Source organism: Macaca thibetana, chromosome 20 (assembly GCF_024542745.1).
Source record: "Macaca thibetana thibetana isolate TM-01 chromosome 20, ASM2454274v1, whole genome shotgun sequence".
Taxonomy (NCBI): domain Eukaryota; kingdom Metazoa; phylum Chordata; class Mammalia; order Primates; family Cercopithecidae; genus Macaca; species Macaca thibetana.
Window position 1 is genome coordinate 53,253,889 of NC_065597.1, and position 24,150 is coordinate 53,278,038.

At 43.5% G+C, this 24,150-nt stretch overlaps 2 protein-coding genes across 7 annotated transcripts in view; one reads left to right on the top strand and one right to left on the bottom strand.

Annotated features, from left to right (window-relative positions):
• The window catches only part of NDUFAB1 (NADH:ubiquinone oxidoreductase subunit AB1), a 1,133,838-nt gene that overhangs the window by 592,239 nt on the left and 517,449 nt on the right, over positions 1-24,150 (top strand). The window lies entirely within an intron of this gene.
• Positions 1-24,150, bottom strand: part of PRKCB (protein kinase C beta) — a 382,510-nt gene that overhangs the window by 93,929 nt on the left and 264,431 nt on the right. For both annotated transcript variants that reach the window (XM_050773830.1, XM_050773829.1), the window contains exons 8-9: positions 13,387-13,483; positions 2,610-2,756 (exon numbers count right to left, since the gene is read on the bottom strand). In XM_050773830.1, the coding sequence (XP_050629787.1) occupies positions 2,610-2,756; positions 13,387-13,483 (244 nt within the window). The remainder of the gene's footprint in view (positions 1-2,609; positions 2,757-13,386; positions 13,484-24,150) is intronic.

Consider the following 24,150-nt stretch of genomic DNA (forward strand, 5'->3'; position numbering starts at 1 on the left):
TTGAAATCTAAATGCTTCAATTCTTCCTAACATTTTACGTATTTTGACCTCATCCATTATTTTTTCATCCCTAGACTTCTAAACTCCCTTTTTCCCACCCAGGTGATGACTCTCTTTATGCTAGACGTCTTCCCCAACCCAATCTAGATACCATTTTCATTCATGTATTCAACACATTTTTCCTGAGCACTTGGTACAGCCTCTGTGGATCTGCAGTGGACATCTCTCTTCCCAGAATCCTTAACTCTCTTTCTTCCATAATCTAGCTCACTGATTCTACTAATCTCACCCTTAGCTCAAATCCACCATCTCCTTCTCCATCTCTACCCCAGGGATGCTCAGAGTTGCTGGTAAAAACCATACAACATTGTGGACCACTGCCAACTGCCTATTCCCAACCTTAGGGACTGGATGGGCCATCTTACTGGCTGCCCTTACTCTCTATTCCCACCCCATGCTGAGGTTCTTCAGACTTTGAGCCATCATTTCAGATCACTTAGTCCATCTCAGCGGATACCCTTGCCACCCACAGACAGAGAATCCATGCATTCAGTCTAGGCACTGAATGAATTCCATCCCTAGGCTCTGAGAACACAATGGCAACCAGGACAGAGACAATCCCTACTCTTGTAGAGCTTAGACCTTAGAAAGGGAAGAGAGAAAAATCAACGAGGACACAAGAAAAGCATCACTCAGTAATGGGTGCTATGAGAGAGTTAAATATAACGGACAGTGAATGAGAGGCAACTTTGAGTGGGTAGTTGGGGAAGATTTTTCAGAAGAGGTGGCGTCTAAGTTGAGATGTGAATTGCAGAAAGGAGCCAGCCATGCAAACAGCAAAGTGAGCAGAATCACAAAGCCTCTAAGGGGGAAAGGAGCTTTGTGTGTTTCAGTGACCCAAGAGCTGATGTTGTGGCCAGAGCACAGTGGGTGATGGGGAGGAGGAAAAGAAGAAAAGAAGTCACACAGAGAACAAGGGCCAGATGATAAAGGGTGATACAAGCTAAGGATGTAACACAGAATTTCTTCTAATTGGATGGAAAGTCATTGGAGGGTCTTAAGCAGGGGAGCTCCTTGACTTAATGTAAGCTTTAAAAAATTATTAGGGCTGTGAAGTAGAAAGTATATTAATTATAGGCAACAAGATTGGGATTGGGATTAACCATAGGCAAGAAGATTGGGATTAACTATAGGTAACAAGATTAATTATAGGCAACAAGACTGGGATTGGGATTAATCATAGGTAACAAGATTGGGACTGGGATTAATCATAGGTAACAAGACTGGGATTGGGATTAATTACAGGTAAGAAGATTGGGATTGGGATCAATTATAGGCAAGAAGATTGGGATTGGGATTAATCATGGGCAAGAAGATTGGGATTGGGATTAATTATAGGCAACAAGATTGGGACTGGGATTAATCATAGGTAACAAGATTGGGATTGGGATTAATTATAGGTAAGAAGATTGGGATTGGGATTAATTATAGGCAAGGAAGATTGGGATTGGGATTAATTATAGGCAACAAGATTGGGATTGAGATTAATGACAGGTAACAAGATTGGGATTGAGAAGCCACTGAGGAGTTTCTGCACTTATCCAGGTGATATTAATGGTTTGGACTAGGGTGGTATTAGAGAGATGAAGAGAAGTTAGTGAATACATGATATACTTTGAAGGAACTGTCAGCGTTCGCAAGTGCATTGTACATGGTTGTGGGGGGCAGTGGGTAGGGATGGTGGAAATACAGCAAAGGGGGAAACTCAGGGATAACTCCCAGGTTTTTGGCTTACGCTACATAGATGGAAAATAAATTTATATTTTTTGCACACCTGAGTTCATGGTATGAGATTTATGCTAGACATCTTCATGGCACGCAAAGGGACTAAAAACCCCAAAACAACATTAAACGAGTCAGAAATACTTATAACACAATCTCAACTTCAGTAAAACAGCATCTCGCAGTATCTATAAAAGCATCCAGAACCACTCTACGAGTCCCAGGGTCACCCTTCCACTGTGCTACTGTTTGAAAGGAACCATTTCCGTTCTCAGCTGTCAGAGCGATCTTTTCCAAAAGGCAAATCCGATCATATCGCTGCTCTGCTTAAAAATGTTCAGTGGCTCCCCGCTGCAATGTGAATGAAACCCAAACTCCTCACCGTAGCTTATAAGATTTGTATCCTTGGGTCCTGCTTACCTCTGCAACATCAAATCCTATACCTCCTTCTACTAGCGACATTTTGCCCCAACACCTTCTAATGGTTCCTAGGATGCACCCAGCCTGTCCCCACCTTGGAACTTTTGCACTTGCTCTCTTCTGAGAACATTTTTTCCTAGCTCTTTGAAAGTATAGCTAGTTCTTTCTTATCCTCCAGGTCTCAGCGTATGTGTCACCTCCTCAGACTGTCTGAACGGGTCCCTTTTTTGTTTGTGAGAGAGCACTCCATTCATTTCCTTCATGGTATTCATTACAAAGTGTAGTGTGGGTCTATTTACTTCTTACTCTCTCTCCCACTAGGACGTCCGTCCCATAGGAACAGCAAATGTGCCTGCCTTGTTAGATGTTCCTTCTAGAGCAGGTGGAGTCACCAAATCATACCATACCTTGCCAAAGCTGCCTTTCCCCAGCACCATTAGGAAGTTAAAATCAGTCAGTTTCATCCGGTCTCTGTTGCCATTGTTGTCAAATTTGGAGACAGTATTGGTCGTCTTTTCTTCCGGGACTTTGGTTCCCTGACTGATCTTGGCCCTCTGCAAAAAGGAAGCACACGGAAAACATGCTCAGGGTTTAAGGATGATCTTGTAGGAAGACACAGGCACACAGTGGGAAGCTGTGGTTCCTGCAGCTCCCGCACCCTGTCCCCGTGGAAAGCATGGCCGTGCATCACTCCACAAGCCTGAAACCTGTCGGACATCCTTTGCACTTCCATCTTTCTTTGATCCCTCATGTCTCAACCGTAACCAGGAACTGTCATTTCTTCCCTCCCAGCTGTCTCTAGAATTGTCATTTCTTCCCTCCCAGCTGTCTCTAGAATTCATCTACTTCTTTCCATCTCAACCACCACTACCTGCCATCATCTCTCACCTGCACAAGGCACATTGCTTTCCTTTACACTGGGCTTCACACACGACCACAGTGAGTCTCTCACCCAACCAAGTCCCCTCTTGCTTAAAATGCCGCAGTGGCATCCCATTATTTTCACGATAAAGATTGAGGTGCTTTCATGGACTTATATGTTCAGGCCCTACCTGGCTTTCCAACTCCATCATTGCTAGGGTGCTTCTTCCCTACAACGTAGCTTCACTCTCCTTTCACTCCCCTGGATGTCCCAGGCCCCTCCAACCACAGGGCCTTTGCATCTGCTGCTGCTACTGTGGTACAAATGGCTATTCTCTCCCCTTCAACAACCCAGCTAGGGGTTCACATCTTCATGTCCTCAGGGAAGCCCTCATCGATTCTCTCTGTCTGCACTAGCTTCTCCTCTGATTTTCTTCATCCACTTCTCTTTCCATTAATACTGGAGGATAACTGCCTGTCCACTTGTTTCCTTCCAATAAACTGGAGACTGTCTTGCGGACACGGAATATTTCTCATTCTCTGTGGTTTTCCTGACAACTAGTATAGTTCCCAGCTAAATATTTGTTGCATATATAGATGAATGAGGTGTCCTCATTCATGTGTGTCCTCAGTGCAATGGGAGAGGGCCTCCTCGCCATGAGCGGAGGAATGGGGCTCAGAGTGGCAGCAGGTGCTTTGGAATGAGACAAGAACCGGAAGCCATGAGCAGGAGACCTGAAGCTGCCAGGACTTCGTTACTGGATTCACTTCTAGCAGAGAGAAAACTGTGGAGTTAAAAGCTCATGTGTGGCTGGGCACAGTGGTTCACACCTGTAATTCCAACAATTTTTGAGGCTGAGACAGGAGATTCAATTGAGGATAGAGGTTTGAGAACAGCCTGGACAACATAGCAAGACCCTGTCTCTACAAAAATAAAGTTAGCCATGCATGGTGGTGTGCACCTGTCATCCCAGCTACCTGGGAGGCCAAGGTGGGAGGATAGCTTTAGCCCAGGAGTTAGAGGCTGCAGTGAGCTGTAATCACACCACTGCCCTCCAGCCTGGGTGAGGGAGTAAGATCCCATCTCTCTCTCACTCAAAAAAAAAAAAAAGTCTCGTGGTAGAATTCTCTGACATGAATCAGCTGTGTGGTCCAGAACACATCAGTTAAGTCATAACACTCCTCTGCCCAATATATATACCTTCCCACTATTCTCAAAGTAAAAACCAAAGACCACAGATGACTGAGTCCCTCTGGACTCCCTCTGATTTCAGTCTCCTTTCTACTTCCACACTGGCCTCCTGGCTGCTCTCTGAATGCACCAAACACGCTCTTAGCCCAAGGCCTTTGCACCTGCTGTTCCCTCTGCTCAGAGCACTCTTTCCCCGGAACTCTCTCACCTCTGATAAGAGGGCTCTTCCCTGAACACCCTACATAAAATTACTCTCAGCAATCTCCATCTGCCTCACTTACTTGCTTTTCTCTAAAACACTTGTCACCATCTTACAAACCATATATTTACTTGTTTCCCAATTTATCGTCTTTCTCCTTATACCAGAATGTAAGCTCCCCGAGAGCAAGGATTTTGTCTGTTCTGCTTTCCACTGTTTCCCTGGTACCTAGAGGAGTGTGGCACAGAGAAGGCACTTAATTGCATTTGGTGATTGAAGCTTCCTAAACATTCATCACCTTTTCAAGACAATGGAGATAATGACATGAAATGATGTATCACAGAGTTCTTAGTATCATTCCTGGCACACAATAGATGCTCAGTGAATGGTATCTATTATTATTGTTGCATTATTTGGTTGTTTTGAAGATGAAGAGGCAACATAAATCTTTCCAAAGTTTTGAATATCAGGAAAGATTCATTCATTCATTCAAAAAACATTTATTAAGGCTGGATGTGGTGGCTGATGCCTGTAATCCCAAAGCTTTGGAAGGCTGAGGCAGGACTGCTTGAGACCGGGAGTTCAAGACCAGCCTGGGCAACACAGCCAGACCCCATCTCAAAAAAAAAGTTTAATTAGCTGGGCATGGTCACAGTGGGCCTGTAGTGCCAGCTATTTGGGAAGTTTAAGGCAGGAGAATCCCTTAATCCCAGGAGTTGGAAGCTGCAGTAAGCTATGATCACTATATTGCACTCCAGCCTGGGCAACAGAGCAAGACCCTGTCACCAACAAACCAACAAACAAACCAAAAATTCTTATTGAGTACCTGCTACATGATAGGTGCTGCTCTAGGTGCTGAGGATACATCAGAGGGCAAAAAGGATGCAGATACTCTCAAAAAAAGTGCATTCTAGCTGGGATTGGGTCCTCCATACTGTGTCCAAAAGGTATGTTGGGGTTGCTGAGGCAGATAAACTGGTATTGGCAGCAGGAACGGCATTTATGGAGCAGAGGGGAAGACACATTCAAAGAATGAAACATCATCTGGCTGGAGCATGAAGTGCAAGGCAGATATGACACAAGAGGCAGACAAAGGGTTGAAAGGACCTTAAGAAATTCAGGCTGACTGTAAGCATGACAGGCAGCCTTTGAAAGGTTTGAAGCAGGGCTATGGTATGACCTTAAAAAATTTAAAAGGTCACTCTGAGTGGAGAGAGGAGACCCCCAGCATGTGGGCTAGGGGATCACTAGGAAGTTACTGCATTATTAAGGAGAGAAATGATGAGCCAAACATGGTGGTGTGTGCCTGTAGTCCCAGCTACTCAGGAGGCTGAGGTGGGAGGATCAGCCCAGGAGTTGGAACCCGGGAGTCGGAGGTTGCAGTGACCCATGATCGCACCACTGCACTCCAGCCTTAGTGATAAAGGGAGACCCTGTCTTAAAAAAAAAAAAAAAAAAAAAAAAAAAGAATGATGGACTCATTTGTCTGCCGTGTAGATGGAACAAAGTGGACCTGTTTGGGAGACAGACTGACCCTGGCTGGGTAGCACATTGGGCAAGGGAGAAGGGAGATCGGAGATAAAGGACAGCTCCAGCTTCTGTTCTGGCCAACTGGCAGGATGCTGGTTCTTTCCACTGAGATGAGAAGAAGCGGAAGAGGAGCAAGTTTGGAAGTGTGGGGAAGAGGGTGGACAGAGATGACCGGTGTGATTTCAGACATGTTGAGATCCCCTCTTCCCCACAGCAGCTTAAAACTGCAAGGTTTATTTCCCCCTCGTGGGATGCATATTCCACTGTTACCACTTAGGAACCATGGCTAACAAAGCATCCACCATTTTTCTCTTTACTCATGTTTTGAAAATCGGGCTGGGTACCACGTAGTGCACCAGTCTCACGTGCACGGCTCTGCGGATTTTGACAAACGCGCACACCCATGTAACCCAAACCCCAAACAAGACACGGAACATTTCCATCACCCTCCAAAAGTTCCCAGTCGACCCCCCCCCCTCCCACTAAGGCGATCTCTGTTCCGGTTTCTATCCCATAGGTCAGTTCTGTCTGTTCTTTATTCAGCTGAATGGCATCGTAGAGTGTGTACTCTTGTGCCTGGCTTCTTTCGCTCATCAAAATGTTCTTGAAATGCGTCCATGTTTTTGCATAAATCGGTAATTTGTCTCTTTGTATTGCTGAACGGCACTCATTGTTGATGTTTATCCCGTCTCCCGTGTAAGGGCATTTGAGTTGTTTCCCCTTTCGGCCTACTAACAACGCTGCTGTGAACATACTTGGTCAGTTTACTTTGCAGTAAGATATGTTGAAGTTTAACCCACGTGTAAATACCCAGTAAGCGGTTGTATACGTGGGTTTGGGGCTTGAGCAAAGATATCTGAACTGGAGACAGATTTGGGGTGCAGAGGCAGTGAGGGGGTAGTTAAAACTACAAGGTTACCTTATTTGCAATGGAGACTGCAAACTAAAGAACCAGCGTAGGACAGAAGCTGTCTCACCTTTCTTGGGCTATGTCCTCACACCCTCCTAAATCATCACCCCCAAGCTGGCCTGACCCAAACACATTCCCTCCTCCCCTCCCCGCTCCACCCCCCCCATCACCTTATCACCGTGTGTCCCACCTTCTTTGAATCCTGGCTCAGGACCCATCGGATTCACACACTCCATTCTCCAGACTGTGAAGATCCAAGTCCTGCCTGTTCCAGTCCTCAGAACCCATCCTGGGAACTTTCCCATCCACCTGCGGGTCCCAGCACACACTCCCCATGAAGTGTGAGCACAGACCTCAAACTTCCCGATTTCTTCATTTGACTTTGATTAGCAAAACAGATAAGGACTTTTTTTGGTGGGGGGGCGGGGGTGGGGTGGGGTTGATTTTTTCCTTGTCCTTCAAGGAGCAGCTAACAGCCTCATCCTTCAGTGCTAGAAGCTCCCTTCTCTCCTCTGAATCGGGGGCTGGCAGACCTCTTTCCTCCCTCCCTCCCAGCTTGCTTTTATAACGGTTCCCATGGGCATGTTAATTTAACTTCTAGAATCTAGATCAGAAGACTAATAACCCTGGAAAAAAAAAGAAGTCTAATAACCCTGTTGATCTGGTCTGCACAGCGTTTGTTGTCATTTTAATATTTAATTAGTTGCTGTTGAAAATTTGGAGATATGAAAACCCAGATCCCCAGCTTCTTTTGAAGAAGGGGATCTGCTAACACTGGGTGATGCCAAGCTCTTTTGCCTTCTTGTTGTTTGCCTGGCTCCTGAAAACACCTGGGTTTGTGGCCCCTACACAGTGAGCCTTCAGAGGACAGGAGCCCTGTCCTTTTTACTTCGAAATATCCCGTTGTTCCAAGGCGACAATGCCCAGGACACACTGCATCAAAGAGCGAACATTTTAAAATTGAGGCACAAATTAAACTCATCCTTTTTCTTGCTGGGTAGGATGTGCTTGAAGAAACAGGAATACGCTAATGGTTGCCTTTTCATGTCTGCAATTTAGAGCCCTAGAACTCAACGCTAAGAGAGAAAGCAAATAGCATTTCTGAGCAAAGAGCCAAGTCACCTTCCAGACAGCAAGAGGGGACAGTGGAGAAACCCCAGCAGCCAGGCTCTGGGTTCCACTCCCGATGATGAATGTCTGTCCTGGCTAAAACTGCAGATTCCTCTGCCACTCCACCCCTACAAGGAACTACTACAGGCACTGCCAGCTACCCAGCAGTGGGGCAAGGACCTCTGTAGGCTAGGAGTCCCTGTAGATTCTCCCTAACCTCCAAGCAGCCCTTCCAAAGCCCAGAAAGAGGATGTTCTGAGCTTTATTTATCCCAAAGGGGGAGCCGATAATTATAACAACCACCATGATGCTAGCATCTAACATCTGGATGTGTGTGACGTGTGAGACACTCTGCTAAATGCATTACCTCATTCAATCCTCACATAACCTCATGAAGTAAGAAGTGCTATAATTCCCCATTTTACAGGTAGGGAATCAGAAGCTCAGAGAGACAAAGCAACTTGCTTATAGCCACTCAGCAAGGAGGTGGCAGAATTGGGATCCAATTCTAGGCAGTCATGCCATCACACTCAACTGTTAGGCTACATTGCACAGATACGATCACTTGTGTTCTTCTAAGACACTACCAGCATGCTACTCTCTACACCTGGGGCTGCTAACAGCAAACACCTGCGATTCTTTGCCTGCAGCTTATTTTCTGGTTGTAGGAGCAGGCACGGCGCACAGGGCACATTGAAAGTGCTGGTGGGTGGATTTCCCTGGGAGCAGCCCTTAGCCTGCAATGGAAGGAGAACCAATGGATAACCCCTCAGCTTCCTGTCCCTTGATTGGGAAATTCTGAGGCATGCATTCTGCACTGACTAGAGAGTTCTCCAGCAGGGTTAAACCCTAGCTGCCCACAGCAGTAGCCTGCTTGATAATACTTTCCTGGCTTCCCACCTTTTCTGGCAATGCTGCTTTATTAACTTACGGTGCTTCCAGGATCACCTCCCAAATAAAGTACTTGCACTTGAATCCTTATAGTCTCTTTCTGGGGAAAACTCAAACCCGGGACAACCAGCGGCTCTGGGACCTTGAAAAGTTACTTAAACCTCTGTGGGCCTCAGTTTCTTCATTTGTAAAAGTAAAATGGCATGATAACAGTACCTACCATTCTAGGTTGTTGTAAGGATTAAATTACTGGAGTTAATATTTGCAAAGCACTTAGAATCCTAAATGGCACACAGTAAGCACTTTGTTAAATAAAAACATTTTAAGACTCTGAGAAATCCTACTGTGAGCCATCCAAAACGGAGTCTTCTCTTCCCAAGCCCACGGTCGACTGAAAGCCCCCTAACCAAACAGAGCCAGCTCTGACGTTCTGAAGTATACCACGTGTGGCAACTGCACCAAGCTCACACTACCATGAAATTCTATTACCCCAATTCTAGCAGCTCGATTTTACTATCACTCAGAATTCCTCCAGATAAGAGGCTTGAAAGTAATTTCTGAGTCATTCCGGGTGCTAATTGGTTATCGCCCAAGGATTACATTTCTCACGTTCAAGGTCAACTGAAATTCCTCTGTAAGCCTGAGAATAATTTTCGGTCTGTTGGAAACATTTTTTTTAATCAACAACTACAGTATGGAGCGATTATAATTCAGGCATAAACAAGCTTTTGCAGGCTCTTGCTAGAAATAAAGGGACATAATTTGTTGCATGCGGACAAAACAGTCCCCTATTCCAAGCCAATTACCGGCCCAGACAAATGCACTGTTTGCGTAGAAAATCTTTTCCTTGGTGTTCTGAAATGTCACCCTGGCTGCCCCAGGACAGAATAAATCATTTTGTAAAACTGAGACTTCACTGTATACAAAAAAATACTGGCCTTGTGTTTTTCACCCTTAATAGTACATTTCTATAACGGCAGCAAATGGATACTTCACCAGCAAGTTGGGGGAAAGCGATGGAAAGTGTTCTCTGGAAGGACGGCCTTCCTGTCTTAATTTTTATCAAACAGCATCCAGTTTTTAGTTCTACTTGGAGGGAAGATGCTTTTATCAGTTCACTTGGGCTTGAGTCCAAGACTTTGGGAACAAGTCTCTGTTATCAAGGTCACTGGAGAATGACTGACAAGCTCAAGGCCAATGTGTCCGTTCCACTTGTTTCCAGGAAGGGAGGACCCCACTGGGTCAGAACTATCACTATCTTCCAGCATGTAGGGAAGGCACAGGTTCAAGACAAGGAATTTGGGAATACAAGTTATTTCTTTTTCTTATTTTTATTTTTTAAAAATATATATTTTTTAAATACTGAGGCAGAGTCACTATGTTGCCCAGGCTGGTCTTGAACTCCTGGGCTCAAGCAACCCTCCTGCCTCGGCCTCCCAAAGTGCTGGGATTACAGGAGTGAGCCACCATGCCTGGCCCCTAAGCACTATTTCTATCAAGTTGAGGGAAAAACAAACTTGGTAGAAAGTTTGTTTCTTTCAACAAACTTGTCCTTTATCTTGCTGTGTTCGATGTGCCTTCAGAAACAAGAATACACTCACTAATGGTTGCCTTTTCATGTCTGCAATATAGAGCCCTAGAATTCAAAGCCGCCTAACCAAACAGAGGCAACCAACCCTGACGTACTGAAATACACCACGTGTGGTAACTGGGCTCTCAGGATAAATGCTAAAATCCTTGGGATATCACGCCTGTAATCCCAGCACTTTGGGAGGCTGAGGCGGGCGGATCACAAGGTCAGGAGATTGAGACCATCCTGGCTAACATGGTGAAACCCCATCGCTACTAAAAATACAAAAAATTAGCCAGGCGTGGCAGCGGGCGCCTGTAGTCGCAGATACTCAGGAGGCTGAGGCAGGAGAATGGCATGAACCCAGGAAGCGGAGCTTGCAGTGAGCCGAGATCGGGCCACTGCACCCCAGCCTGGCTGACAGAGCAAGACTCCATCTCCAAAAAAAAGAAAAATCCTTGGGATAAATGCTCTTGGGATAAATGCTAAAATCCTTGTCAAGGCCAGCACAGCCCTGCATACTCTGACCCACACCTACTTCCCCAGCCTTGGACTCTCTTTGGCTTTCTCTGCTCTACCCAGGCTGGTCTTCTTTCAGTCTCACATGGTTGCTATATAACCCCCAACCACAGGGCCTCTGCACATGCTGTTTGCAGAATGGAATACATTTTCCCCTCTTTTTACATGGTAAACTTCCATTGCTGTTTCCTCCCTGACACCTCCCTATCCTCTCAAACTACGTGACATTTCTTTTGTAGATGTTCTCAAGGTACCTGATCTCTCTTTCACAGGACTTTACATGGTCTTTACACATTTTTTTATTTGCTTGTGTCATTATTTGACAAATAACAATAATAAAAATCCATTTCATTTTAGCTATGCTATTATACACATTTTTGGGGAGTTAGTAGGCCATCATGGCTTATCTAGAATTGATCATCTCCCACCAGACTCAGTGTATTGAGTTTGTGGGAACAAAATAATGTGTTTTCCCTCAGGAAACCACTAAAATCACTCAATGCACATATAATGTAAGCATTCAAACCTATCTTCCCCCAAACATTTTATTTGTAAAGCAGGGATGTGTCCTACACACCTATGCACCTCTTACGTAGCTGAAAATAGTGTTTATTTGTCCTTATAGAAGGAAAGGGGTTTATCTCAGGTAGAAGTAGAGCCAGCAATGTAACTCAAGGTCACAGCCAAGGGCTTTCCATTTGATAAAACTATTCTCTGGGAAGATCTACCCCCAGGGTATTTCATGAAGTCATTAGCACAATCAATTCCATTCGTTAACTATATAGCACCATTCTGCCAATAGAGCCAATCCGGATTCCATCCATCAGCAAGCCTAGTTGACTCAGCCTCCAAAATATATCACTTCTCTGTCTACTCTTTTTTTTTTTTTTTTTTTTTTTTTTGAGACCAAGTCTCTCTCCGTTGCCCAGGCTGCAGTGAGCCAAGATCGTGCCACTGCACTGCAGCCTGGGCAACAGAGCATTACTGATCGTGCAGTGACGCGATCTTGGCTCACTGCCGCCTCTGCCACCCAGAGCAATTCTTGTGCCTCAGCCTCCCAAGTAGCTGGTATTAAAGGCATGCACCACCACGCCTGGCTAATTTTTTTGTGTTTTTAGTAGAGATGGGGTTTAACCATATTGGCCAGGCTGGTCTCGAATTCCTGACCTCAAATGATCTGCTTGCCTTGGCTTCCCAAAGTGCTGGGATTACAGGCATGAGCCACCATGCCCGGCCCTCTGTCTACTTATTTCATTCACTGTGACTACCATTCCAGTCCAAGTCACCATCAAAATGGTAGGCAGTGAATAAGCACTTTTGAAGAAATGTCTAAGTCTGAATGCAGACAGGGAAGCAGGAATAACTTCATAAGGCAAGGGCATTTAATTGGGGTCTTGAAGGATTAATCAGAGTTTTCTAGGAGATGAAACAACCTTGCAAAGACTCAGAGTCGTGAAAAGTCTTGGTAGGAACCATGCCATAAACAAGAAAATCAGCACAGCAGCAAACCTAACTGGTTTCCATTGACAAAAGAAAGGAGATGAAGAAAGAAGAGAGACAGAGAGAAGATAGAGGAAGAGAGAGAGAAAGAAAGGGGAGAAAAGAAAGAAAGAAAGAAAGAAAGAAAGAAAGAAAGAAAGAAAGAAAGAAAGAAAGAAAGAAAGAGAAAGAGAGAGAGAGAGAGAGAGAGAAAGAAAGAAAGAAAGAAAGAAAGAAAGAAAGAAAGAAAGAAAGAAAGAAAGAAAGAAAGAAAGAAAGAAAGAAAGAAAGAAAGAAAGAGAAAGAAAAGAAAGAAAGAAAGAAAGAAAGAAAGAGGGAGGGAGGGAGGAAGGAAGGAAAAGTAAAGAAGAGAGGAAGAGAGAAGGGAGGGAGGGAGGAAAGGATGAAGGAAAGAAGGAAGGGAGGAAAGGAAGGAAAGAGGAAAGGAAGAAGGAAAGAGAGAGAAAGAAACAAAGAAAGGAAGGAGAGAGAGAGAAAGAAAATAAAGAATGAGAGGGAAACAGAAAGAGAGGAAGGAAGGCAGTAAGGCAGGAAGGAAGGAAGGAAAAAAGTAAGAAAAGAGAGAGAGAAAGCAAGCAATCAAGAAAGCAAGCAAGAAAGCAAGAAAGAGCAAGAGAAAGAAAGCAAGAAAGAGAAAGAAAGGGAGAAAGGGAGAAAATTAGAAAGAAAGAAAAGAGAGAGGGAGGAAGAAGGAAGGAAGGAAAGAAGGAGAGAGGGAAGGAAGGAAGGAAGGAAGAAGGGAAGGAAGGAGGGAAGGAAGGAAGGAGGGAAGGAAGGAAGGACAGGAGGGAAAAATAAAAAAGAAAGAATAAGAGAGAAAGAAAGAGAGAGGAGAGAGAAGAAGGAAGGAAGGAAAAAATAAAGAGAAAAAAGAAAGAAGAGAGAAAGAAAAGAAACCTCACCTCAAATTTCTGCCGCAGTTCTTCGTTGCCCTCACTTCCTTCTGGTGGCACAGGCACATTGAAGTACTCGCCTTCCTCCTGGCTCAGTAACTTAAACCTGAAGGGAGACAAGGGGGCAGGACAAATTTCATGACTCTATTTGATATTATTTTATTGATCAGGATATGAAAAGGAGGCCTATATAAAACTCTACTTCAAAAAATACATGTTGAGGGTTTTTTGGCTTGTTTTGGTTTGTTTTTTGGTATGTTGGATGGGGGCAGTGTGTGTGGTACACTACCAGGTACACTATACATTTTTGTAACTCTTCCATGAACAGCAGAAAAAAATTGTATATCATGTGTGCACAGGAGGGAAAGTTCTCACTCTCTACACACACTTATACAGTTTTCTTAGTTATATCATTAAATCACTGTATATTTTTACCTACTTTTTGTCCATTAAGTAGTTTCTTAGTTTGAAAGAATGCTATGAAGACCCCTCATTGTAAATTTCTTGTTGATATTGTTGTCGTTGCTTTTAGAGATAGGGTCTCACTCTGTCACCCAGACTGGAGTGCAATAGTGCAATCATAGCTCACTGAAGCCTCAAGCTCCTGGGTTCAAGCGATCCTCCTGCCTCAGCTTCCTGAGTAGCTGGGGACTATAGGCTTGGGCCACTATGCCCAGCTAATTTAAAAAAAAAAAATTTTTTTTTTTGGTAGAGATGGGAGCTGGCTATGTTTCCCAGGCTAGTCTTGAACTCCTGACCTCAAGTGATCTTCTCATCCTATCCTCCGAAATTGCAGGAATTACAGATATGGGCTGTCTGTAATCCCAGCTGCAAACCCCACTGCCTGGCTTTAAATATATTCTTGTCATGCTCTTCCAGCATTTCTACCTTTCACCCTACATAGGCTGCCACCTTGCCATCCTGGCACTCAACTGCATTTAGGTGACCATGGACTTAACTTCATGGTGCTATTTTCTCTGCAGAAGTTTGCCCAGAGTGTGCTGTAGTCAGTCTCTTGAGAAACGGCATCCCTTAGTGGTTAAGTGCACGAGCCCTGGAGTCAAACCATGTCTGGATGCAAATCTCATCTCATCACCTTAGACAGGCTGGTTAGCCTCTCTGGGCCTCTGGGTTTCTCATCTATAAACTGGAATACAAATTCCTTCTTCATAGAATTCTTGTGAAATTGAAAGATAATGACGCATGTAAAATGATAAGCACAGCAGCATTTGGCATTCAGCAAGTGTTCAATGAGTGGCATCATCATGATTATTATTACTGTGACTAATGTCATTATTATTATTTTAGAGACAGGGTCTTGTTCTGTCACCAAGGCTGGAGTGCAGCGGCACAATCACAGCTCACTGCAGCCTTGACCTTCTGGGCTCAAACAGTCCTCCTGCCTCAGCTTTCAACCAGCTGAGACTAAAGGCACATGCCACCACACCTGGCTGTTTTTGTTTTTGTTTTTTTCTTTTTTTTTTCTTTTTTGGCAGAGATAGGGTCTTGCTATGTTGCTCAGGCCAGTCTTGAACTCCTGGGCTCAAGCAATCCTCCTGCCTCAGCATCCCAAGAAGCTGAGATTATAGGCACACGCCACCATGCCCAGCTACTACTAATATTATAATAATAAACATGGGGGCTTCAGTTTGTTTCTTGGCCACAAAGATTTTTCCAGCCAGTAAGAGGATGAGATGAGTGTGAGGAACGAAAAGGGACATTCTAAAAGCATTTGAATCAGTGGGAAAGAAAAAAGACCCCAGAACTGCTCGCTCTCAAAGATCATTCCTAACCAAAGTTTCAAATTTTCATCACAATGTTTTCTCTCCATTCACGAATCTTCTTAGGCAGCTTCCAAAAATGGGCTAGGTGATTCAAAGCAGACAAGACAATTTGAGCCTCTACGCCTCCACATTTAATATTCCAAATTTTCTTCCAAATTTCCACGGAAATTACCAAAAGAAATACAAACACAAGAGAGCATCTGTATCTTTGCTGGAAATCGAGAAGGGTGCTATCCACACAGCAGGGACTTCCAGGGATTCCTACAAATTAAAGTAATAGACAGAAAACAGAGCTATGTTGGGTAAATTTTAACTTTATCCATTCAGATGCTACCTTTGCAGATTTTGCTAGACTTGTGTATCAGTGTTGAAATATCTGTTTTGCTTTTTTAATAATAAATTTAATTTTAAAGGACACTTTTTATTTCTTCCTTAGAAGGAAATCCAAAATCACTTGTTACAAATAGAAAATAATTGTTAAAAACAAACAAAACAAAACAGAAAGATACACAGGTCATCGTCGTGGCTCATGTCTGTCACCCTAGCACTTACAGAGGCTCCGGCAGGAGGATCACCTGAGGCCAGGAGTCCAAGGTCAGCCTGGGCAACAGAGCAAGACCCTGTCTCCACAAAAAATAAAAAAATTTAGCTGGGTATAGTGGCGCACGCCAGTAGTCCCAGCTACTTGAGAGGCTGAGGTAGAAGAATCGCTTGCGTCCAGAAGGTCAAGGCTGCAGTGAGCTTTTATTGCACCACTGTACTCCAGCCTGGGTGACAAAGCAAGACCCTGCCTCTCTCTCAAAAAAAAAAAAAAAAAAAGCCGGGCATGGTGGCTTATGCCTGTAATCCCAGTACTTTGGGGCCAAGGCAGGCAGATTACCAGGTCAGGAGATCAAGACAATCCTGGCCAACATGGTGAAACCCCGTCTCTACTAAAACTACAAAAAAATTGGGTGGACATGGTGGCTCATGCCTGTAGTCCCAGCTATTCGGGAGGCTGAGGCAGGAGAATTGCTTGAACCCGGGAGGCGGAGGTTGCAGTGAGCCGAGACTGCGCCACTGCACTGCAGCCTGGCAACAGAGCGAGACTCCGTTTCAAAAAAAAAAAAAAAAAAGATAAACAAATGGAAATCAAGGTTATGCATGTGCAAGCAGATGGTGTTGCTTACCAAAGGCTCTCAATCTAAAGACTGCCCCGCCCCCTTTTTAATGCGAGATCAGCAAAGAGCAAGTGTTAGAGTGTTATGGATATACCAGAGCCCTCTGAGATTTTCTCTTTGCCATAATTTGAAGAATTGAAAGAACACTGACCAAAGAATTGCTTTCCTGGGGCACAATTCAATATTATTTATGCCCTGAGTGTGAACCATCTAGAGTATTTGGGGTCTCACACTCGTGAAAATACAGATAAAGGGGAATTGACCAGCTGTCATCCCTAAAAGGTGCTTCAACAGAGCCCAATAATGACCCTGGCTGAGACCATCAGGGACTGGGTGGGGGTCTCCAATTCCCATTCATATGCGGGAAGAGAGATGTCAGCACCTGGAGCAGCGGGCAGGGGAAGGGTGCCACAACGTGTGTCCATGGTGGCCAGTACACCACAGAGTGAGTGAAGGATGCTGCCACTACTGCTTCCAAATAGGACACATGTGTCCCTTCAGAGAGGAACAGGACCCCTTCTGACTTTGAGATGTATAGAACCAACGTGGAGAAGATGGCTCTCCATCTGGCATGAAGGCTGCCTGTTATACACCTGTCTCCACTGTAGCCCTGCCCAAATGTCAGGAATAGGACTCCTGATCTGACAAAACAGAATTCAAAAAAATACAAAGCCTCCTGTCTCCCTTTATCCGGGTATGAAATGTTAGAACAAGGACACTTGTCATTTCTGTGCTCACTCTTCTATAAGTATGGGCAAATAAACACAATAGGACGTGTGAAAAATTCAGTCATTTAAATAGAAAGAAACAATGCAGAATCAAATTAACTCCCATGAAACGAAACTGCTGCCAAAAGAGAGAACATTCTAGAAACTACCTAATTCATATTTTCAATGAGATTCAAGGGGTTGGTGCATCTGTGAAAAGGGAACAAATATGACAGTGGGAAAGACCACTTTCAGAAAAAAAAATATAATCACTGAATTAAAAAATTCATTTGAGACAGTGAACACAGCATGGATAATTCAGGTAACAATTACTCAATGAAAAGAAAAACTTGAGAAATTTTTCTGGCAATTGACTTGATATTTATCATAATAGATTGGAGTTTAATCAAATGCTTTATATACCACTAAGAATGCATATTACAAACATTAATTTACAACATGAAAAGGAGGAATGTTGCAATATACATATGTCAGAAAAGACCTAGACCTATTAATAGTCTTCTCATATAAAAAGTTCTTACAAGTCAATAAGAAAAAGGCAAAAGGACATAGTCATATATAAATATAAACAAATGGCAATAGGCAAATGAAAATGTTCAACATAATTTGTAATACAGTATGTGTATAATCTTTGCATCATGTCTTTGAAATTTATAGCACTGGATGTTAATGTTAATAAACTGAAAAGCCTCTTACAAGATTGGTAAGACTGTAAATTGATTTTTAAAATTGTAGGACATTTTGACAAACACTTTAATGATGCATATATGCTTAAAGGCATCAATTCCTGGCTTAGAAATTTATTAGGAAATTATTAAAGCTGGGCACAAAAGTTTTGCCACAATTACATTTATTGCAGATTATTTTTAGGTGAAAAATGCAAGCTACCAAATAGTATGCACAGTAAGGTTTCACTTTTGTTTCACTCTCTCTATATAGGGTCAATAGTGGTTATGGGCACTGGGAATCTGGACAAAATTGTCTGATTTTTTATATTTTTCTAATAATTATTAAATAACAATAATGACTAACACTTACTGAGTGCTATGTAGCAGACACTGGGCACCTCATTTATATTAACTAATTTGATATTGCAACAATCCTGTGACATAATTATGACTATTATCTCCAAATGAGGAAACACAGCACAGAGAGGCTAAGTAACTTGCCAAGGGTACACAGCTAGGAAGTAGTACAGTAGAAATTCTAACCCAAGAAGTCTGATTCCAAAGCATTAGCTTTTTGTTGTTGTTGCTGTTGTTGTTGTTGTTTTTGTAGTAAGACCAAAATGTCATTATTAATAATAACAAAATAAAGTATTCTTTAAAAATGTAATATAACACTGATTTAAGATAATAGTTATCTGTTCAGAAGGAGATGGAATAAAAAAGAATGAAATAGGAAAGAAAAAGAAAACTTTAGAAACAGAAACACCATAAGAAACATGGCAATTACAGCTATAAACATTAAAACATTTTCCTGTGGAGAAAAGATCTTCAGATTCAGGATTATAAATCACCCTACTACAAAGACACATGCGCATGTATGTTTATTGCAACACTATTCACAATAGCAAAGACTTGGCACCAACCCAAATGCCCATCAATGATAGACTGGCTAAAGAAAATGTGGCACATATACACCATGGAATACTATGCAGTCATAAAAAAGGGGGAGTTCATGTCCTTTGCAGGGACATGGATGAAGCTGGAAACCATCATTCTCAGCAAACTAACACAGAAACAGAAAATCAAACACCACATGTTCTCACTCATAAGTTGAACAATGAGAACACATGGACAGAAGGAAGAGAACATCATACACTGGGGTCTGTCAGGGGGTGGGGGGCAAGGGGAGGGAGAGCATTAAGACAAATACCTAATGCACGCGGGGCTTAAAATCTAGATGACAGGTTGATAGGTACAGCAAACCACCAAGGCATATGTATACCTATGTAACAAACTTGCACGTTCTGCACATGTATCCCAGAACTTAAAGTAAAAAAAAAAAAAAAAAAAAAAGGCCAGGCGCGGTGGCTCACTCCTGTAACCCCAGCACCACTTTGGGAGGCCAAGGTGGGCAGATCATGAGGTCAGGAGTTCGAGACCAGCCTAGTCAACATGGTGAAACCCCATCTCTACTAAAAATACAAAAATTAGCCGAGCGTGGTGGCAGGTGCCTGTAATCCCAGCTACTCGGGAGGCTGAGGCAGGAGAATTGCTTGAATCCAGGAGGCAGAGGTTGCAGTGAGCTGAGATCATGCCACTGCACTCCAGCCTGGGCGACAGAGGGAGACTCTGTCTCTAAAAGAAAAAAAAAGAAAAAAATTCCAACAACGTGCCACTTGTTATACAAGACCAAAGGACTTAGAAAGATTCGACATAAAAGAATGGGAAAGGACCTACTAGGGAAAAGGGATCTACCACACCACAACCAAAAAGGACACATGCAAAGGTCGGTTCGATCTCATTAACTCTTTGGCTCCCCATCTTCTTCAGAGCAGAAGACAAAGTCCTGACAAGGCCCACAGGATCTGCCAACCCTCTCCCCATATATATCCTCCCAGACCTAATCCTCCTCCAGTCTCCCCTCATGGATCCAGCTCCAGCTACACGTGCCTCCTTACTGCTCTTCCAACTTGCCAGATGCACTCCTGCCTCAGGGCCCTTGCATTTGCCGTCCTCTCTGTCTAAGACAACCTCTCCCTAGATATCCACACAGCTCACTCCTCACCTGCTTTAGATCTTTGGTCTATGCTACCTTTTCAGTGAGTCCTTTCCTGAATTCCCTATAAAATCTGAATGCCCCCACTCCCCAAGATTCCTTGTCCCCATTTCTTGTTTACTTTTCTCTATGGCACTTATCAGCCTCAAACATGCCATGTTTTACTACTTATTTTTGTTAATTTACTATTGTTGTTTATTTTTCTTCAACTAGAAAGAAAACTCCATGAGGCCACAGGGTTCTTGTCTATTTTGCTCATTAGTATCTCTTCAGCACAGCAGGTGTTCACTGTGTATATTCAATGAATGAATGAATGAATGAATGAATGCCAGCAACAAAGTAAAATTATAGAGAAAAAGCATTAGCTGCAACAAAGATAACTTCATGTCAATATAATAAGATTTGTAGAGTTATGTGGTTAATAATATTGCCATATACAGATAAGGCAAGAACTCCTAGAAATAGAAAGAACGCTTTTGAATCATATTGCCTGAAGAAACTTAATAAGCACTACACATTTAGCTCAAGCAAACAAAAGGACAATAAGTAGTTATAAAAGATCTGGACCTTGGCCAGGCGTGGTGGCCCACACCTGTAATCCCAGCATTTTGGGAGGCCGAGGCGGGTGGATCACCTGAGGTCAGGAGTTCATGACCAGCCTGACCAACATGGAGAAGCCCCGTCCCTACTAAAAATACAAAATTAGCTGAGCGTGGTGGCGCATGTCTGTAATCACAGCTACTCAGGAGGCTGAGGCAGGAGAATCCCTTGGACCCGGAAGGCGGAGGTTGTGGTGAGCTGAGATCGCGCCATTGCACTCCAGCCGGGCAACAAGACCGAAACTCTGACTCAGAAAAAAAAAAAAAAAAAAAAAAAAGATGTGGACCTTATAATACATTGGAATGAATAAATGTATACCCTGCACTCATGGACACAAAGATGACAACAACAGACACTAGGGACTACAGAGGGCAGAGGGGAGGGGAAGACAAGGGTTGGAAAACTAACTATTGGCTACTATGGTCAGTACCTGGGTGATGGAATCATTCATACTCCAAACCTCAGCATCATGCAACATACCCAGGTAACAAATGTGTACATGTATCCCCTGAATCTAAAATAAAAGTTGAAAAAAGGTTTATTCTTTCCCCACCAAAAAAAAAGTATACTCTACAAATAGTTAATATAATCTTTTTCTTGAAAGTCCACAGAACTTTTAACAACATGGAACAAATACTAAGCTATGCTGAAAGAAAAGGAAAGAAAATCAAAGGAAAAAGGAAAAGTACACAGGCCATATTCTCTAACTTGAAAGCACTAAAACAGTAACTTAACATCAATAATAAAAATTTAAACAGAAATCTAATTCTAGGGGTTAAAAAAATGCCTAAATTAAAGCATGTTAGAAAAGAAACTAAAAACTCAACTGTAGACCCTCCAGAAAGCAGCAAAAGCCAGAATGTTAGCATATCAAAACTTAGAGGAAACATTTATTCCCTTAAATGCTTGTTCATTATTTTTGGCCAGGTGTGGTGGTTCACACCTGTAATCTCAACATTTTGGGAGACCAAAGTGAGAGGATTACCTGAGGTCAGGAGTTCAAGACCAGCCTGGCCACCATGGTGAAACCTTGTCTCTACTGAAAATACAAAAATTAGCCGGGCATGGTGGCAGGCACTTGTAATCCCAACTACTCAAGAGGCTGAGATGGGAGAGTCACTTAAACCTGCAAAGATCGTGCCACTGCACTCCAGCCTGGGCATCAGAGCAAGACTCTGTCTCAAAACAAAAACACACAAACAAACAAAAAAAGCTATTCATTATTTTTGAAGAGCAGAGTCAGGCAAAAGAAGAAAAAATAAATTAGTAAAATATTCAACTGAAAGTCAAAGCCAAACACAAAATAAACCTACAGAAAAGGAGAAAACAAACAGAATTGATACACAAATCCCAGAGTTAATTTCTTGAAGAAAATAAATAAGTAAATAAAACAGGTGAACCTCTGAAAAATCAAGGGGAAAGAAAGGAGACAGTATAAATAAGCAAAATTAGAAACAAAGAGGAGGATTTGACAACAGATACAGGGCAACTGGCCAAGAGGCAGATGCAGACAGGGGGCCTGGGGCTAGTGTACCACATCTGGGAGCTTTCACAGCTGCATCTGCTGTTTCTGCCACACGGTCTTAAATTACAGCACAACAGAAGAGCTGGTGGAGCCCATCCCCTTCTAAATGGTGAAACTGAGTCTCAGAAAGGGTGTGAGACTTACTCAAGATCACATAGTGTTCAAAGAATCCCAGGGGCAAGAATCCAAATGTCTAGGATCTGGTCCATTTAGTCAAGACAGCATTGCAAATGTCTTGGCCGTAAATCTGAAGAGGACTTCTATCTGCAGAATCTGAAGAGGGCTTTTATTTTGGAAAAGTTCCCTTCCAACTATTGTGTCATCAACTTCACACCTATCCTAAGTGGTGGATGGAGGATAGGGGGTGTTGTAATCAATCTGATGGGTGGCATACCTGCTGTGAAGGCTGTAGTACAGACAGGTGAAGTGGCTCACCTGAGGTCACAAAGCCGCCACCCAGTTAGGAAAGCCAAAATCAAACCCGAGCTGTCTACCCTCTAGCCTTCCATCTACCCCTGTATCAGGAGGCAGAATGGGATTTGTATATGCTTAGGCTCTGGCATCATAGAAACCTGGACCTGAACCCAGAACTGTTGCTTAGAAGCTGTGTGTCCCTAACATGTTGCGGAACTATTCTGATCCTTGGAAATAATGCTCTATCTAGAATAACTGGAGAATAAATGATCATCTAAGTGTAAATGTAGTAATATTTTGGGCTTACTCCTGATACACTATCCCTATTCTTAAACCATTTTTTTTTCTTCCCTGCTCTCTGCCTTAGGGGAGTAGACAAGGCAGGCACTAGCCCAGGAAGAAGGATATGGCATGTGTGGGAGTTAAACTACTTTTGCAAGAATTATGACAGTAAGAGAAATATGACATAGAAAAGTTATGACAGTGTAAGAAATCGGACCTAACTAACTCCATCTGCTTCCAATCTCCAAGCTGTCCTTGTCCATTCCTGGGCCTAGGCCAAGCTAACTATGGGAAGAATTTAGTTTCAGTTCATTTTTTATTTGTATTTGTTTCTTTATTTACTTTGAGACATGATCTTTCTCTGTTGCCGAGGCTGGAGTGCGGGGGCACAATCACAGCTCATTGCAGCCTTGACCTCCTGAGCCCAAGTGATCCTCCCACCTCAGGTTCCTGAGTAGCTGGGAGCACAGGTGCATGCCGCCATGCCTGGCTAAATTTTTTGTTGCAACAGGGTCTCACTGTGTTGCCCAAACTGGTCTCTAACTCCCGAACTGAAGCAATCTTCCCACCTTGGCACTCCCAAAGTGCTGGGATTACAGATATGAGCCACCACACCTGGCCATTAGCTTAACTTTAAAACAAAGACAATAATAGCTCCTTCCCAAAACTAACCATCTCCTTGCTTGGGGACTAAAACTGCCTTTGTAAAACTAACATATTAGCCACAAAGTTAGAATTCTGGCTCCAGAGACATGTAGCCAGAGGTCATAAGATTCATGATCTCCCCAATTGCTCCTATAGATAAAATCACTATTATTGACCTAAAATTGGTGTTTGAAATATTTTCCAGACCCTGCATTCTGATGGACCAGCTGGTGCCATCCAGACCAGGACCCCATACAACAAAACTGGCTTACCTGGTCTTCTGATCCTCACCCAGGAACTGACTCAGCATGAGAAGACCGCTTTGACCCCCTGTGATTTCACTCTCGACCCACCAATCAGCATTCCCCATTCCCTAGCCCCCCTTCCCACCAAAAGATCCTTGAAAAACCCTAGTCTTTGAATTTTGGAGGAGGTCGATTTGAGTAATAAACTTCCATCCTTCTGCTTGGCTGGCACTGTGTTTATTAAACGCTTTCTCTGCTAAAATATTGCCGTCTCAGTGAATCAGCTCTAGATGAACTCATTGGGTGATTACAGGAGAAGCCCTTCTCTTTAGGGCTTAGAAAACCTTGGGAAGGAGAAAGGACAGGTGGTGGGGAGAGGTGGGTTTCCCTCCTCCTCGGCTGGAACGCTGGCCAGAGACCTATCCATGCACCAGGCAACATCATTCCAGCAGCAGCAGCAGGAGCAGAAAAGACTCCCCAGGGGGAGGACTCAGGCAGGCTCCTGGCCCTCCCTGAACCAGGCGCAGCAGTAGCCTACGAGTGGGACAGAGAAGGCGCTGCATGGAGGGAACTCACAAGAGGAAGCAACAGGCCAGGATCTCCAGCACAAAGCCAGAATGATGCCCCAAAGCTAGCAGGACCAGTCCCGCTTCAGTGGGCACTGGT